Genomic DNA, 19,394 nt, shown 5'->3' with positions numbered 1-19,394 from the left:
TCATTTAATACTATTTTGGCTTGTTCAAAAAAAATATTCATTTAATACTTTATACTTTGTATTTAATATATTAATCATTATTTTTATTAAATAAGTTTTTTTTATTAACAAAATAAACAATCATAAAAATATACTAAATTAAATGAAACGAGGGGTCATCCTTTATTATAAAAGTTAGAGTTGATTAGCTAGCATGTTTGCCCTAATCCCTAGCTTTTTTCCCTCCTAAGCATGTATTTATTGCTAATCTAATCTCAGCCGTTGATTCAAATTCATTGTTAATCTAATCTGAGCCGTTGATTCAAACTCTATTTTCAAACTCCTCATTTCGTCTCTCATACAGATACGTCATAATGACAATTGAAAACGTAGTTATGGCAATTGAAAACGTAGTTAATGCTAATCAAATCAGTCAACTATTATCCTCTCCTACTATCGTTTTTATCCTTTATTATAAAAGCTAGACTTGATGAGCTAGCATGTTTGCCCTAATCCCTTTCGTTTTTCCCTCCCAAGCATGTAATTATTGCTAACCTAATCTCCCAACCACACACTTAATCACTTAATCGCAGCCGTTAATTCAAACTCTATTTTCAAACTCCTCACTTTCTTTCTCATACAGAAACGTCATAATGGCAATTGGTAACAGTGTTAATCATACTCATTTTCCCTCCTTAATACGTAATTAATGCTAATCAACTTAGTCAACCACTCCCTTCATCTCAGCCGTAGATCTCATAACCTTTCATCGATTAATGTTAATCAACTCAGTCAACCATCCCTACATCTCAATCGTAGATCTCATAACCTTTCATGTATATTAACGGTACAACCTTCATCTATGCAATTAACATTAATGCAATTTATCTCTGCAATGAAGAGGATTTATTGCTTCATGAAGTGAATGATCATTGCTATTTAAGAGGTTTTTATATATTGATGTCTTTTTTCTTCTACCTTAGTGGTAGATTTTCATATCAACAAAAAATACAGTAGTCAAACTGTCAATCAAGAATGTTATATCTTAAGTCTGCCAAAAATCTTACTGATTTCGCTCTTTACTCATGCAGAGGTAAGTTCATTTTTTATATGTGTTTGTGTTATAATTTGTTGACAGCAATTATTCACAATTTTATTTAAATCATTCTTCTGCAGATGTTGCATTGTGGGAATATCACGTTGAAGACCCGACATATATGATGCTGTTGAAACTAAAATGGCGCACCTATCATGTCCAGTACCACATCCAGACGAGGTATGATGTACAACACATAATACGTTAATTGATATCGTTAAACAATAACATATTCTAAGTGATAGGTTACTATTTCTTAAGGGGGGCTCCATTTTTTAAGCAAGTTAGTTTTCAACTGAGAAATTATAAGTTTATATTGTTATTAGAAAAACAGATGTAGTTCCAACATTCAAAATCGTCAAACTAATAGAAATTATAAATTAAAATTTCCAGAGGGAATTATAGGTTTAGTTTGTTATTTGACAAACAAAAGTTGGCGAGCACTCAAAATCGTGAAACTAATAGAAGTTATTATAGGTTGATATTGTTAAATTAAAATTTTCAGAGGAATTATAGGTTGAGATTGTTTTTAAAAAAACAGATGTTATAAAGCAAAGAAAATCGTGAAAATAATATAAATTATAGGTTGATGTTGCTAACTATATATGTTTAAATTGTTGCGAATTATTTGTTTAACTTCTACTCGGTAGGACCCGTGTGGTAGCACGCGTCAAGAGTCTAGTGTTATATAAAGCTTGTTTTTTGTGGAAGATTTTTTTTTAATGTTCTAAATATACCTACGAAAAATAATGTAAAATATATGTTTAACTGAAAAAATAAGGAGTAAAAGTGTAAGCATGATAATTCTTGAATGACTAAAAGGTATGTTCTTTGGTGGAAAAGAAAAATTTAGTAATTTTATAGGACCTTAAACACAGCATTTAGAAGTCTTCCCATTTATTCTTCTTTTGGCGGTTCATGCACAATAAAATACCCACGGATGAGAATCTCAAAAATCGTGGTTGTAATGTTGTTTTTGTTTGTATTCTTTGTATGAAGGGTTATTAGACTCCGCGATATTTTCTTATGTGCCCGTTTGTGGTGGCGTTATGGCAGGCGCTAAACTGCATTGTGTGGTGGATTTGCCATCTCTCTCAGCTCTGCTTTCATGCATCCCTTCTGTGTGGTATCAGATTTTTTGTTGCTGGTATCATCCTTTCTCGGTGTCTCCCCATCACCGGAGGTACATGAATATTATCACAGTTCATTGGAAAACCCCTACGACGCCTTGGGTCAAGGTTAATTCGGATGGTTCAGTCATTAGTAAGCATGCTTCTTGTGGGGGCATTTTCTAAGATCACTTGGGCACTTTTTTAGGATGATTTCCTTGCAATTTGGGTAGCCTAAATGTTTTTGAATCGGGAATTTACGGATACATTTGGGTTATGGAGTATACAACTCAACATGGCTGGTGGAATTTATGGTTAGAGAATTATTGTTCAGTGTTATTTTGGCATTCAAGAATCCTGCTATCATCCATATCTGTCATTCAAACCGGTGGCCCAACTGCCTTCGCATAGGCCTATAGGTTGTATATTCACACATCTATCGTAAAGGCAATGGTTGTGCCGACAAGCTCAGCAATATGGGTCATACTCTTCAGGGATATGTTTGGTTTGATGCTTTGGCCTCTAATAATTGTGATGTTTTTCTTAGGGACCGTTGTGGTTTGCCGAATTTTTGCTTCCCTTAGATTCTTTTCTTTTCCACGCTTTCCTATGGCCTTTCAAGGATTTTGATTTGGTTCCCCTTCTTGTATATACTTTTCCATTTTTTTAATAAAATTTATGAGTAAGGCGGTATAGGACGGGGTTTCTCAGAGGTGTCAACCTAGTTGGAATGTCTGAGTTTTTTCTTGATGTTCGTCCTTTCTCTTAGTTCATCGAAAAGAAAAGCATATTTAACTTTATATAAGTGGTTCACGTTTAAAAATTATGCTTAATAGGTCATTTAGTGCCCCAATTAATTTTCAGTTTTCATTTTGGTCCTATAACTAATAAAACTTACGTTTTGGTCCCCCAATTATACGTACGTTAGTCAAATTGGTCCCGTTCCGTTAATTTTAACAACAAATGGTTTAAGATGGACCAACATTGTAGGTGGTCTACCATAGACCTTATTAACTTTTTAATTTTAACCATTTGATCTATTTTTCAGAACATGAACTGTTGGATCACAGAGGTCTATTGTATCATACAGTGAACCATCAACAACTAATTATTTTCCCCTTTCTTCATCTTCTTCATCAAATTCATCATATTCTTCATACATCTTCATCAACATACCCCAAAAAAAAACTGAAATTTATAATCATCTAAAAATTCATTACACAACTTTTCATCATCCCATCATCAAACAACACAAACTTATTACTATTATTTAAGAGAGAAAAAAAACAACACACACTGCTCATATCAATCTCTCTATCTTCTCTTGGCTCACACTACTCATCTCTTTCTCTCTATCCAAGCTTAGAAAAAACAACACACACCAAGATTCATTAAGATTCATTTTCCCTAATTCAGTTTTAAGTTTTCTTCTCTCTTGTCTCTCTCTTCCTCAAAACCCTTTCACACGAATTCAAATTTCACATTCCATATTTTTTAGATTCAGATTCCCCAAAACATGAATTCCAATTTCTTCTGAGTTACTGAGTTTGGTGAAAGTGATCAAAGGTGAGTATTAACTTTTCCAAGTGGAAGGGAACAAATGAAGGAAGGTTCGTTAAAGATGAAAAAATTGTGCTTGAGAAATGAGTTACTGTGTGTTTGATTTTGTAGTGGAGAAAATTGAGTTTCAATAAATTGTTTTGGAAAAAAAAAATTCTAGAAAAGGCTGAACCTTTTGAACATGATGAAGATATGAGGAAGAAGACGAGGGAGGGAAGATGATCAAAAGTGAAAAACATTAGGTGTTGATGGTTCACTAGAGATACAATAGACATGCAATTAAACAGTTAAAATCATATAAAAAATATTAGACATTAAAAAACTAACAGAGGGGACCAATTTAACTGACAGACGTATAATTGAGGGACGAACGTGAATTTTATTAATTATGGAACCAAAATAAAAAGTGGAAATTAATTGGGGGACCAAATGACCTATTAAACCTAAAAATTAAAATATATTTTAAATTAATAAAAAGTCAAGTTAATTTTTTTACGCCATAAAAAATGTCAAATGTTTCCTAAAATGTAAAAAGAACAAAAAAATAAATAAATTAACTTTGGTCAAGGTTCATGTATCTTTTGAAGTTTTCATATATTTTTTTTATAGGAAAAAAAGTATTTTATAAAGTATTCAAGCCAAAACAAATAACATCATCACATAAAACCGAAATCAAAGTGATAAAATCGAATGCTTATCCTATAATCTCATCCTACCTGATCGATGGCACACTTTACTCCTCAATCGCTCTCAACAAAGAACAATGCATCGTTTATAGCTTTTCCTGGTGATTCTAACACCACTGATCATAGGATGGCTTACATGCAAAGCCTTGTTATTGAACTCAGCAATCCGGATCTTAGAGAAAATGCTCTCTATGTGCTCTCCAAGGTTCTTACATATCTATCTCTCATTTTTTGTTCATTTTTAATGTCTTTCATGGGATTCACAAGTAATACAAATCTTGGAGGCGTTGTGATACTCTTATACTGTGATTTAAATTGTCTGCGTGCTCCTCTACCAACATTAAACCCTTTTGCTAGACCTAATAACATCTTTGTTCTCATTTTTTTGATTTTTTTTATAATTGAATTGAAAGGGTTCAATTTTTTTGTGTGTTTACGCTTCACTTCTTAGGGGAAATGAGACCTGATAATTTGGAGTTCGTCTGGTAGGTCAATAAAATCTGGCTCAGAATTAGTCCACCCAGAAATTGAACCTAGGTTCTCTAGAATAATTTGTCTTTGGTGGAGCACATTAACCACTAGAGCCTAATTGTTTCGTTATTGAAAGGGTTCACTGTTTAGTGTATCATGGGAGAAAACTTTAATTAGCTTTTTTTATATAAATAATCAATATTTTTCATGTATAATTTGAAGTTTTTTTTTTCTTTTCAATTTTAATGCATCTGGATCAATTTTTGTCGAAAACTTGGTATTCGGTCATAGGACCGGAATACCATTGAAAAAATTTAGAAGCTTGTGTGTAGCCTCATTTAAAGTCAAAGTAAAGTTTTGTATGAATTAATCCACCGACATTTGATAGTGTGATTTTTTTTAATGGTTGAGATGATTGACTGAAATAATCATTGTTTGACGACATCTAATCCATTTATGGTAAAATCAAGATTACTATCGCACAGGTGTATCACAAGATTTTATCATCAAGCGTATCGATCTCAAACAAAATGATTTATGATGATTTATGTGTGCTCTTAAAGCTTCATTGTTTAGAATATCAGTGAGAAAAACAAAAACTTTCATTAGATTTTTTATATAAAATAATTACTTATATAATTTGAAGCATAGTTAATTACCATGTTTGTTTTATTTTGGAACTTTTATACTAAAATTTCGGTAGTATTCGTTAATGTTGCTGAAACTCATACAATCAATACATTATGTTGCATTTATTATATTTCAGAGCACCAAGTTATTTGAGGAACTTGGACCTTTATTATGGAATACTGTTGGTACTATTGCAGTATTTTTACAGGTATGTTACATGTGACTGTCATTACATATTATTTTCTAGCTGGATTTCTTTTCTTTAGCAACTCTAGCAAACATCTTCTTTTGTTCGTAATATTTTTTTAGAGCTTTACTATTTGTTACAAACAAGATTTAATGAAAAAAATATTGTGCATGTATCTTACTTGTGGATAAAAAATAGTTATTATATATTTGATGAAACACACAATGGTATTGGGTGAAAATTTAGTCATTGTCCTTTGTCGTATTACAATCCTTCAGAACAATCATCATTTCACCATTTTTAGATTATGAATCTATAATATATATTTTCCTACCATGTATATCTTTCTCCAAATTTATGTTTTTATTTTTCCAACTTTTACGAGGGAGACTTAGAAAATATATGGTGATGGTATGATTCAATTTAGATATTTTTTAAAATAATTTTTCAAGAGATGTTAGCTCAAGGATTTTTTTTAGGGAATATTAGCTCAACGATAAAAATTTAGTTTTTAAACCTCTAGGAAAGACGTTCAAATCTCCTCAAACAACTGTAAAATGACCATTAGTGTGACTCTTATGAATATTTTTTTTTTGTTTAAGGTTCAAGAGTATTTTACAAAGACGTCTATTGATTTTCATACACTTATTGAGTTGTGCTGTTTTTTTTTTCAGGAAATACTTTCAATATATCCTACTCTTTCACCACCGAATCTCTCTCCCTCACAATCAACTCGAGTGTGCAATGTTCTTGCACTACTTCAGGTGAGACAAGTTTGTCGCTACAAGTTTTGAATATTATTTTAGCATATCGAAACTTTGATTATACCCCCAAAATACATGAAAATCAATCATGTTAAAATGAATACATATGTAAACATTATACTTTTTTCCTTAATGTAAAAAATATATATGAAACTAATTCTTCTAACACTCTTTTCTAATGTTTTTTTTATAGTGTGTGGCATCTCACCCTGATACAAGGATCTCATTTCTCAATGGTAATGTTAAGTTTATTATTAATCTTAATTATATTATTCTGAATTACAATCCAAGGTTGTATGTAACAAGTTGACAATATTTAATCTGACAATGATAGAACTAATGTTAGAATAATAGTTCTTTTGTGAAAATACTATGGAGATATATAACTATTTGGTGAGATTTGTTTGATGTCATATGAGTAATAATAACGTGAAAAGTGTTTTGAATAAGAGGGATGAATTTGGATTCTCTATGACCAGCTTTTGGTTGCAATAACTTGCAGGCCATTATGTTAAAAATGGGAAAGTTATAGAAGAAAAAGTATTACTCTTTTTATTATTTATACATACCTTTTTTGTTATTATATGCAGCTAATATGCCTTTATATTTATATCCATTCCTTAAAACAACAAGCAAGTTAACACAGTTTGAGAATTTGAGGGTTGCTAGTCTTGGAGTCATTGGTGGCTCGATGAAGGTATTCCATCCTTCTAACTTTTGTTTTTGGCTAAAATATGGTTTTTGTCCCTGTAAATATGCCTCGTTTTGTTTTAGTCCCAGTAATTTTTTTTTGTAGTTTTTGGTCCCTGCAAATATGTCTCGTTTTGGTTTTGGTCCTTGGTCCCACTTTTGTGATGATTTGCACACGTGGCACATGATGATTGAACCTATTCGGTAGAAAAATAGTCTCTGCAAAATATTTTGTTTTTGGAAATAGTGGAGGGACTATTTTCAAAAACAAAATATTTTGCAGGGACCAAAAACTACAAAAAGAAATATTACAGAGACTAAAACCAAAACAAGACATATTTGCAGGGACTAAAACCATATTTTAGCCTTTGTTTTTTAATGCAGCTGACTACAAATTTAATAAGTTTTTAAGAGAGTATAGTTACTAAAAATAATGTAAAAAACCTTGCAATGTGAAAATATATTTTGCAATGAATTATATATGTCATTAAATTGAAGTTGTATAGTAATTATTTATTGATTATATTCACACAATAAACTAATTAAGGATTCTCTAAACTTTATGGCAATTATCTTTCTTCCAAAAAAAAAAAAACTGTATGGCAAATATCTAGTTATTTTAAAAGATATATATTTTAGCGGTAATTAAACATGTTTTTACCAACATTCCTTATAACTGTCCTTAAAACTTTTACTAACATTGGATTCACCAGTTATAATAAATTAATTGTCGGTAAAAATTTTAACGGTCACTTGTATTATCCCTAAAATTAGATATTATTGTAGTGAAATATTTTGTTTAATTTCAATCTTATCATACTCTTGTTATGTTTTCAACTACATCTGTTTAAGTTGCACAACTAATTATATGAAAATTGATATTAGGTATTTGGGACTTACAAACCCAACTTGTTAGGATTAGTTCATCTACATCACGAAGGGAACTAAAATGTCACAACTATTTATTCTTTTTAAACGATTGCTTAAATTCACTTTATGTTTGATTTTTTATTACATGTATACCGTGCTTATTTATTTCGTTTTGTGGTATTTGATATTCACAGGTTAACACCAAAGAAGTCATAGGTTTCTATCTCTCAAGTGAGATAATTTCACTATGTTTGTCTAATATGCAAAACGGCAATGAATTGACAAAAAATGTTAGTTTCTCTATTCTTATTGTTTTGCCAATTTATTATTATAGAGTATTTTGACATCCATTTTTGTTACCAATACCTGCTAATGAAAGTTGTATATCTCCACAGGTTGCAACATTTATAATTCTGAAAATTATATTAGACGACGATGGTTTGGCTCGTGTTTGTGCTACAACAGAGAATTTTTTTGGAGTATGTCGAGTTTTGAACATGATGTTGGAAGATCTTGAGAATCCACCCTCACTTCGTTTGTTGAGGCTTTTGATTTCATGTTATTCTCGCTTATCTCAAAATTGCAGGTTGGTTGGAAGATCTTGAGAAGTTACATGATCTTAAGAATTGTTGAATATGCTTTTTCTCTTGTTTCAAACGTCCTGATTAAACTTTTAATCTTAAAACAGGGCTAGAGTTGCATTAACAACTTATCTTCCAAACAGGCTCAAAGATGCCAATCTCATCAATTTTTTTCGTGTAAGTACTTTTTGTGATATAAATATAAATTTGATTTAGAATTTTTTTGATACACCTGATATGATATAATTTAATATTATAAGATCTTCTATTTATCAACAAAATAAATATTACAAGACATGCTATTAGGGTGGCTTTTAGGTACACAACCTATTGAATGTGTGTATCATACACATATGTGAAGATGACCATTGATTTATTATTAACTAATTAAATGATTTGTATTTAAGAAGAGATACCTCTTTAGTAAGTTTTGTGACACATTTATGGTATTTTCAAAGTGGATACTAACTATAGGATTTTAGTCTCTTAAATACTCAGTTTCATATCTAGAGAAATTTCAATTGCCTTTGTAAAGAGAGAATTCAATTGTTAGTTTGTTTACATTTATTAATACTAGATATTGTTTCAATTTCAGGATGATCCAAAAACTATGAGGTTGGTACTGTTGTTACATGAGAATGTTGGGGTGAACCGAGTTCCTTTAGAAGCAGGTAGAGGATGAATTGATGATATTGTAGGGTCATCATTATCAAGAAAATGATATGTCTTGTACCTGTTATTGGGTTTGAAACACCAATACACCTAACAATTACTTTGAGTTTAAACATGTTGTTCGGTTGTGTTAATAAATTTAAATGTATTATTATTGATTATGGGGTTCTTTTGCTTTGACCCTTTGATGGATGTTCAACCTTATGGTCAGATCGTTACATTAATGAATTATTTAAAGTCTTTGATATAGTTGTTTTTTACTTCATCATATTCAAATTTAAAAGAACAATGAGATATTTAGGTTTTGTGCATAACGTAGATTTAAAATGTGGTCTCCCTCATTTGACATCCTGTGTTGTGAACAATTGTTAAACTCTAAAACTTATGCATATTGAGGTGGTGAAGTAATCTTGAAAGTTTTTTTTGGGCCAATCAAAGTCTCATCAGTTCCTCCGTTAAAATTAGAGGCTTGTTTTAGCCTAATTATTTTTTTTCTATAAGTATTCAGAATTTCATTTTTAATCCCTACGAAAGATAATTGCACTTTTCAATCCTTGTAACAATTTCCATGAGCATTTTTAGTTCCTATAAAATTTTTGATCATCATTTTTAGCCGTTGTGATATTTTTCGTTAGCACTTTTGGTCCTTAAAAATGCTAAAGGAAAATGTTACAGAGACTAAAAATTAATTTTTTCCGTAGAGACTAAAAACAAAATTATAAATATTTAGAGATCATTTACTTAATTAATGCAGAATTAAATATTAAATTCATTCTCAAATTTTATTAATTGTTTGACTAGATAAATTAATGGAAAAAGTACAGTGAAATCTATCTACCTATCTATCTATCTATCTCTATATCTATCTATCTATATCTATAAATTCTACATAGTTTTGTTACCACAAACCCTAACCCTAAGGCTCTAAACCAATCAAATGTGTCTTCTCAAGACCCTTATCCTGCCTTTATTTACATAATACCCTCATTGGCACGTGATATGATTTTATTGTCATGCTTTAATACACAATAAATGATAAATGTATCAACTTAATATGTGACTCGATACATCTAATAACATCCATATTTGCCAATGGTTGCTCTCCCTAACTAATGCTTTTTCATCCATGTATGTATTTAATTAATGATATGCATTATGACACTCATTAAAAAAGATCTACGTCCCCGTGTGCATAGCTCAGTTGGCAGGGACATGTATTATTATATGCAGGGGTTGGGGTTCGAATCCCGGACACCCCACTTAGTAAATCAATTAGTAAGAAAAGATTTTTTTTCTTAATATCACTCCACAAGATTTCTCGATATCATATGTTATAAGTTTCATGTCAACATGTACGCTTCATTTGTATTAGTTTATGTTGCTTAATCTCTTATTTTTCTTTTGAATTTTATTCCTTTTATTTGTGTGAGATTTCTAAACAGTGCGGGTAATGTGAAAATTTTCCTTCTTGTGTAAGTAATGTTTTAAAGAATTGTTGTTTTGATCATTCAAGATTTAGAGTTTAATTATTTACATGTGAGATTTTTTTAAAATTGGCTAAATATATGAAGTGTTTATGATCTTGATGGACAAATTCTTTCTATGAGTAGTGTTTCATCCATCTTTCTGATCATGTATGCATTTTAAACTTTTTTTTATTGCTTCATATATTTTTAAATGACTTATATTTATATTGACTATTTAAATGTTTTTTGCTAATGGGATTGGGCATTACTTTCGATCAATTCATTTTGAGAATGTGTGTTTTCAAAGAATTTTAAAAATATGAATATTTGATATGTTAGTTATTCCACATCTACAAATAAAATTTCATAGGTGTTTTTTAGTATTTTATTGAAAAATCATATAATTCAGTAAATCAAGACGCCTCATGGAAGTTTTGGAAGACATATAACAAAGTTCAAGAATCCTATCAAAACATTATTGTTGGAACAAAATGTGTTTAACATTGTCACCTTAAGTTTTGATGATAACAATGTATTAAAAATTCAATTGGATATGCTAATATTTGTTCAAGTGTGCATGACCTTAGACTAAAATTTATAATTCTTTAAACAAAGTATTGGTTCTGAAATAACAAATGAGAGCAAAGGAATTTACAAGGGAATCTTATGTTGCAAGTCAGAGTCTGAAGACCATCAGAAGCTTACAACCAAAGTTTGAAGCCACCAGAGTCTAAAACCTTCAGAGTCTGAACCTGAAGTTAGTTAAATTTGGTTATTTAAAGACACAAGTTTGCAGAGGGGATAGAAGCCTGGAGCAACGACTATTTCAGATGAATTAGAAGACATTGGATGCTTATCACTTGAAGAACGCAATTGTACAACCACTACTTCACTCTTGTCTGCACATAGTACTGCTACAACTGTGTCTACGCTGGTTAATTTTCTAATCAAAGTATGGATTTCAATTTATTCCCCTCGTAGGACATTAACCAAATCAAGCAACAGATCATTGGTGATGATCAAGCTTCTATAACGACTCTTTTGATGTGATGGCACCTCTACAACATATCTTTCATACCTCTATATCAAGAAATGAAGACTTGAAGATTTGCAGAGACTCAACAACATTTTAATTGTGCCAAAACTCTGCTGAAATTGTTGCGCATCAAACACTTAGAATTTCTTAACAACTTTCATATTTTAGAAATTCTAGTGTCTTAAGAGTTTGTATCTGATTTGTATTGTAAACACCATTGATTGTATATCAAGTGTTCAAACCAAACATTTTTCTGTGTAATTTTGGTTGTTTAGAAGTCTCTTGATTTTGTGCTTGAGCATAGGAAATCTCTTGCTTGTGTGTTTGAGTATTGGAAGTCTCTTGCTTGTGTGCTTGAGCATTTTTGTAATCAGATTTTGATTTTAGTGAACTTTCCTTGGAAGTACAAGAGGGACATGATTACTTCCAGATTGTGGAAGGAACCTGCATAATTGCTTTGTGTCTTTCTCTTCTCTCTCCCCCTCTCTCTCTCTCTATCTTTACTTTATCCGCTGCATTAAACTCTGAACATTATTTCAGACTTTGAACTCTGAACATTATTTCAGACTTTGAACTCTGGACTTAGTTTAAAAATAAGAAAAAGCTAACACAATTCAACCCATCTTCTTGTGTTTTTCTCATCTTCAATTACAAGTTGGGAAAATTCTGTCTCAAGTCTGAAGACTAAATCAGAGAAGGAAAACACTCAAAAAGACAAAGAAAAAGGTGAAATTAGCACTGGAGGCTGAGACCACGTGCCCCAAGCGTGTGGGACAGAGAGCTTTTTTTTATCTATGTGTGCTGCCACGCACCTCGCTCCCCCTCTACCCGCGACTCACGTACGATTCTAGGAAAATACAACTTTTTGTTTTACTTTCTCTACGGGTTTTCAGAAAAAGCCAAGTTTTCCAACCCAACCTCACCTGGAAATATGCGTATCATTACAACACCTCTCATTCACAATTATATTCTTCTAAGGGTGAAGCTTGACTCGGGTAGGGACTGCTAAGTTCGCTACTTTAGTTTAGAAACCTACATCAGTGCCGAAGGATCGCACACTTTATGATTCATTCAGAACTTGGCGGTTAAAGAGGAAGACAATTTATAAATTCCAACTATGCTACATGTCAATCACCTTTGAGAGGGTAATCTCCACCTTAATAAATGTTCGACCATGTATGGAACTCTAGAGGATTAATGACCATGTACCCCGTATTGCACGTATGACCTTTAAGTTGATTGAGGAGCAACATTACAACTTGAGGGATGGTAGATCACACCGAACTAACCACTTAAATAAGAACCGTCCTTTCATAACTGGCAATCGTATTTACATTAATCTCAACAAATAGGTAGAGGGGATTCAAAGAATCCTAATCGTCACTAAACTCTGAAATCAAACCTTTTTTTTTTTTTTTGCAATCAATCCAACTGATTTTTTGAACAATCAAATAAAACTTGCAAAATCCAACCCCCCCGCCCCCCCCGCCCCCCCCCCCCCCCCCCCCCCCCCCCCCCAAAAAAAAAAAAAAATGTCCCTGTGAAGACGATTTTACGTATTACTTTATTAGTGGGAAACAGTTTGATGCGCTTACCATATTTAGTCGTCAAGTTTTTGGTGTCGTTGCCAGAGATTGTTGGTATTTTCAATGAGGCAAATCTCTCTACCTATTTAGTTTATTTAATTTTCTTTATTACTAGGATTAGATTTCAATTTTCTTTTTTTTTATTTTCAAAAAAAAAAATTAGATTAGGCTAGTTTCTACCTTCTAGGTTAGTTGTTATTTTATCGTTTAACTCTTTCTTAGCGTAGTTGTTATATATTAGGGTAACTATTGATTTTCTTTTAGGTTTCCTGCTATGTTCACAATATTATGTTAGATAAGGTTAGTGTGATAGCTTTTTAATTTAGGATAGTCTTGTTTGGATTAGAAAAGTTACGTATATATTAAAAAATTTCTAATATTTCTTCTACTTTACTAAAATTTCCTTGAGTTGGTCTCATTGTGTGTTATAGATTAAGGACAGGTTGGAAAATGATGGTAAACCGATTAAGAATTGTTCTGGAGGTAACAATACTCATCTAAGTTACCAAACAAGGGAGTGAATAATGATAAAAAAAATTGCAACTAATATAGATATCTTGAAGGATGTTGAAGTAACTATTCCCTTGTGGCAACTTTGGAGAAAGATCTTGTTTTACTGAAAGTTCAAAGAGGAGGTTCTATTAAAACAACAGGAACTTAGAAAACTGGAAGATGCCAGGTTGGCAGAAAGTGGTGAAAACTCGACGGGGATAAATGATGACAATGAGATACCGATGATGGAGGTGAAATTTTTGGTGGTGGCCGGGGTTTGAAGCCCAGACCTTGTATATATTATGCATTGTCCCTACCAACTGAGTTAAGCTCCCGAAGACGACGATGGAGGTGAAATTGTTAAAAGGAAAAGAGAAGCTAATTTTCAGGAGGTCATTAAAGCCTTAGCAACATTTAAAATAAAGACACCAATTAAGGAAATGTTTAAGCAAACAATCAGACGAAGAATTTGTCTTTATAACAAAAAATTGTTGTGCTATTGACAAGCGACTTCATTATAGTGTTTTAAATAATAAATCTGATCTCAAGGTTTTTATCTTTAGATTGAAATTGTTATTCACAATGTCTGTGAAGATAAATCAATTAACAATGTCATTCCGAATTTAAATCTGAATTTCTCACTTACTCACCTTAATGAGTGAATTTCTAATCACTTAATTGATTAACAAAAAATTGTTGTGCTATTGACAAGCGACTTCATTATAGTGTTTTAAATAATAAATCTGATCTCAAGGTTTTTATCTTTAGATTGAAATTGTTATTCACAATGTCTGTGAAGATAAATCAATTAACAATGTCATTCCGAATTTAAATCTGAATTTCTCACTTACTCACCTTAATGAGTGAATTTCTAATCACTTAATTGATTAAGAATCAAAAATATTGTTATTCACTTAAATGAAAATTTATATTCGTATTTTTAATATTTTGAAATTGATATTTTTGCGTCTCACACACACACACTCACACTCACACTCACACTCACACTCATCGTTTCATGAGGCACACATTTCTTTTCTGCATTTGCAAGTTCTATCTAGTTTTTGATGAAAGTTTTAGTGCTTAGTCATGGATCAATAGATACAAATTATAGCATATCATCAATAACAAAGAAAGAACAAGAGATTGTGTACCTTTGAATTAGGTTGATGAGGATAACCGTAGACAACGCTGACAACTATGAGAGGGTAACTACCCTCATTCCGTCTAGCTCTAGGTTTTCACCATGACATTCAAAATAATTAACCGTCTAATGGGATGACGTTTAAATAGCTAAACGGCTGAGGGCAGGGACCTCTCATTGGGCTTATCTAAATGGTCCAACCCATCACGGTCCATTTAGTTACAAAAGCCCAATCACTCAAATTCATCATATAATTAGTGCTTAACACAATAGACCATAATTTATATTATGACACCGACTTATAATAATTGATTATTGCCAATCCATAATTGATTAATTAAATAATTAATCCAACAATCTCCCACTTGGATGACAATACTCAATTACTAAAAGAATAAAAATTCACTTGTCATAAAGAATTTAAAATTTAAAATTACATGTATGGTCAAAGCACTAATCATTCAAAAGAGAAGTAAGCTTTAATGCTGCAGAAATTGAATCTGATAGGGAAAACAAATCATACAGATCAAAGACTCACTTTTCTAACAAATGATGAATCTATAGTGACACGTTTGAATTAAAAAGAATATGTCACTAAATAGCCCAAGCATTTTAAAAAATGCTGTAACAAACTCCCACTAACCCAAAATAACATAGACTTAATCAAATCATTATGAGTTACAATACTCATATATATAAGTCTGTGGTTAGTGGTTCTGCCAATGAGTTTTCAATATTACGGAAGTCATATATCCACATAGGTACACGAATAGTAATTACTTATAGGGATAGCCTATTAAGAGAGTGTAATTACATATAGTCAAAATCAATAAATGTTCAACGACATTCAATTAATCCAAGTTTTATAAAAAAAAAAACGTGACTATGAAAATCCATAAAAGCAAAATAGGAAATTCAATAATCCCCAAATTGGATTAACATAGACACTTAGTTTAAAAAAAAAATGTGGATTAATGTGGCCACTAGAATGTCAATAACAAAAGAACATTTATGATTATCTCAAATTATAAGTACCACAAAAACACAATATCATACTCGATAGGAGTATTGATATTATACATTGTACTTACTATTTATGACCTCATAAAATGTGGAATGTTGGTAAAACAGAAGCACAATGTATATTTGCATGCCAAGAAATTATTGTGCATATTCCAACAAAATTGACTTAAGCATCCAATTATGATGCTCATTGAGATCGATAGAATTTTAACATATATCTCAATATAATAGAATGAGACTAAAGTTTAAAGTCTCTTAAGCTATGCCATATTTTATAGTGTGCACAAGAGTATATGGCGATAACGACAATAATATTGTGTACACATTTCTCTTGATCTCACATATATATATAAACAAGAGTGAGATTTCTCATTTGAGCTCATAATATATAATATTGTGTACACACTCCCACTGATCCCACATATATATAAACAAGAGTAAGTGGAATTCTCATTAGTGATCACTGATACAAAATATTATAATAATGTAATATTCAACAGTGGGATACTCAATTACTAGTGCAAGATCATCAACATAAGTGGTTATATAATTTTAGCCAATAGAGTTTCATGAACTCAACCACATATTTTGCACATGAGCATAGCAGAATTATTAACACAAGTGGTAACTCAAAGATAATATGAAATCCCTTAAATACATATTTTATCAATGGCAGATATCATCAAGAATTGGGTTTCATAGTTAACCACATATTCTGCATTTACAATTAAGGAGAACGTAAATTTTCATTTAAGAATTTTATAACACAAGATCTCCTTTTCACAATTAAAATTCCACAGAATTTTATAAACATAGTAACCGTTATATGACAGAGTATGATGATTATATAAAAATTTATCATCATATGAGTGAGATGAGTCTCTAAAAATAGGATATAAGACTTTGTTCACAATTTTAATAACTCACTCAAAACTCAAACGCTACAATTATACTTACACAAATTATATGACAGAGTATGATGATTATATAAAAATTTATCATCATATGAGTGAGATGAGTCTCTAAAAATAGGATATAAGACTTTGTTCACAATTTTAATAACTCACTCAAAACTCAAACGCTACAATTATACTTACACAAATTTGAGAAACAATTAGGTTACAAGCAGCGGAAATACACAAGACTTATATTTTATTATTATTGAGGATATAAGAGAAAATAGTCATAAGCTTCCATAAGTATTAAAGAATAGCAATAACATAATTAATATCCTCAATATAAGTCTCTATTTCATATCTAAAATATGAAAACAAATAAATATATTTGTTTATGAGATATAGTTAGTTGACATGTAGAATTTTTCTCACTTATGTTAAGTAATGTCATACCGATAGGGTATGTCCATCACGTTACAGAATACATAGCAATGATTCTCCCACTTGATAGAGAATAGACAATGATAGTTGAATTAAAAAGGTTTGAAAGATATTTTAAATAAAATATTCAACTATTTCTCTATCACAAAATGATATGTTAAGTAACGTCACACCGATAGGGTATGTTCGTCACTCACATAACAAAGGGATAGTAGCAATCCGATATATTTATATATATATAAAAAAACACATTTAGGTAGAAATTTAATTCAAAATGTAATAATATTGGATTGCAAAATTTATACAATTTTCTACATGTCTTTTAACAAAGTAACTTACTTATATTAATCTCATTCAAGGATCTTAACGATAATAAGTAAGAACTATATCATCACAATGTACCATTCTTTATGTCTTACAAAATTTAAACATTGATAGAGTATTCTAATTATAATTGACATAAGTATAAACATTTTAGGTACATTGAATAATAACAATTATATTAATAACAACACACCGATAGGGTATGACTGTTACCAATATAATACTAATCTATTTAACAAAATTTGCATAATTGTACCCACGATAGGTGAGATTACAATTATACAAATAAATAATGTTTATGCTTAAGAGAATATGATACAATAATATCATGCATAAACAATTATACTTAAATTTACTCAACTTCGGTCATATTCAAATGATAGAAAAATGTGCTTAACAATATTTTAAATTAGCACATCATAAATATGACTTTAGAATTTCTTTTATATGAAGTAGTATAATAAGAAAAGTTGTTATTTGGAATAGAAGTGTGTCAAATAGTTTTCTAATTTATCCAGAAAAGAACTCTTAGAATAAAATTTTTCAATACTCCCACTATAAATTAGAAAAAACACAAATACAAAATGGAGCATTATAGTAAGAAAATAGTATATAACAACAGAGTTCTGTTTAGAATATTCTGAAAAAGGATTTCACTTCTATATAGGATATCATAATTGCACAACAAAAGAGAAGAAGAACTAAATTTCTTCATATGTGCAATAATAAGCAATAAGTCACAAGAGGATAAAATAATTAAATAACAACTTACCTCGCAGAGTGTGACATTCATCCTTATACTTAGAGCCACTGAATTTTGATGACTTAACGAGAATATCTTATAATATAGTCATCTCAAAAATATTCATCAATAGAGAATAAGCAATTATAAATAAGCATATGTGAGACTCTAATTATAAATCAATATGATTTATATAAGAATTCAGATGTAAGGATGATACATATTTCAAAAATTGCCTCCATTCTTAATAAGTTGTTTTGATAATAGTTAACAGATAAACAACAAAGAGGTTTACAAATTTTAATTCATCATTATAATTTTAGCATAAAAAATGCAATAATGCATTATTTACTATATACAAAAATACAGTTTAACATAATTGTGATCCAAATACTTAATTGCGACAAGACACACTAATAGTATTTATCACAAAATTTAGAGTAATAAATTACGGGTCTAGATTAGAGAGTATAGCAGAAAACATAATGTATATCAAAGAGAAATATGCCAATTTTAGATTCAATTAATATAAATGACATATATATACAACTCACTATACTCATTTTGAAAACAAAATATTATGAAGACCCTTCAAAACAATTTGTGACAAAAATCAAAGACAATTGTCTTAGTTTAAACATGTCGTCAAAAGAATGATCAAATAGTAAACTTTGGATCTCTATGCTAAGACAATATGAATTAAAGAATATCTTATAGTAGAATATTTATAATGCCAAGAATATTTAAAATCATAAAATTTAGATTAATTATATTTGGCATTAAAATTAATAAAATTGAGCCTTCTATAAATTCACAATAGTAACATTTTAATTGATTAGATAGTTAGTGTTACTAATATAAGAGAGAATTTTCAAAACAGCTTAAGCTCAAATATTGAGAATACATGATTTGAAATAAATTGTTCTCAATTTAATTGATATATGATCCT

The 19,394-nt window shown here is 30.4% G+C and overlaps 1 protein-coding gene across 1 annotated transcript; it reads left to right on the top strand.

The window, feature by feature from the left end:
* Window positions 1-4,467: 4,467 nt before the first annotated feature.
* LOC146935791 (uncharacterized) lies at window positions 4,468-9,526 on the top strand. The gene is made up of 9 exons (XM_085757646.1): window positions 4,468-4,635; window positions 5,668-5,739; window positions 6,393-6,482; window positions 6,676-6,718; window positions 7,073-7,179; window positions 8,237-8,332; window positions 8,438-8,628; window positions 8,731-8,800; window positions 9,219-9,526. The coding sequence occupies exons 1-9, from the start codon at window positions 4,468-4,470 to the stop codon at window positions 9,303-9,305; spliced, it is 924 nt and encodes a 307-aa protein (XP_085613772.1). The 3' UTR covers window positions 9,306-9,526.
* The last annotated feature ends 9,868 nt before the right edge of the window (window positions 9,527-19,394 follow it).

The sequence above is a fragment of the Medicago sativa genome, chromosome 3 (assembly GCF_051527215.1).
Source record: "Medicago sativa cultivar Bolivia chromosome 3, Bolivia_mono, whole genome shotgun sequence".
NCBI lineage: Eukaryota > Viridiplantae > Streptophyta > Magnoliopsida > Fabales > Fabaceae > Medicago > Medicago sativa.
This window is presented reverse-complemented; position numbering and strand designations above follow the sequence as displayed.

Coding starts and splice junctions, on each gene's coding strand:
- LOC146935791 (XM_085757646.1), top strand. CDS start 4,468: ATGGCACACTTTACTCCTCAATCGCTCTCAACAAAGAACAATGCATCG. Junction 8,333..8,437: donor GCAATGAATTGACAAAAAAT/GTTAGTTTCTCT, acceptor ATATCTCCACAG/GTTGCAACATTTATAATTCT. Junction 8,629..8,730: donor CGCTTATCTCAAAATTGCAG/GTTGGTTGGAAG, acceptor ATCTTAAAACAG/GGCTAGAGTTGCATTAACAA.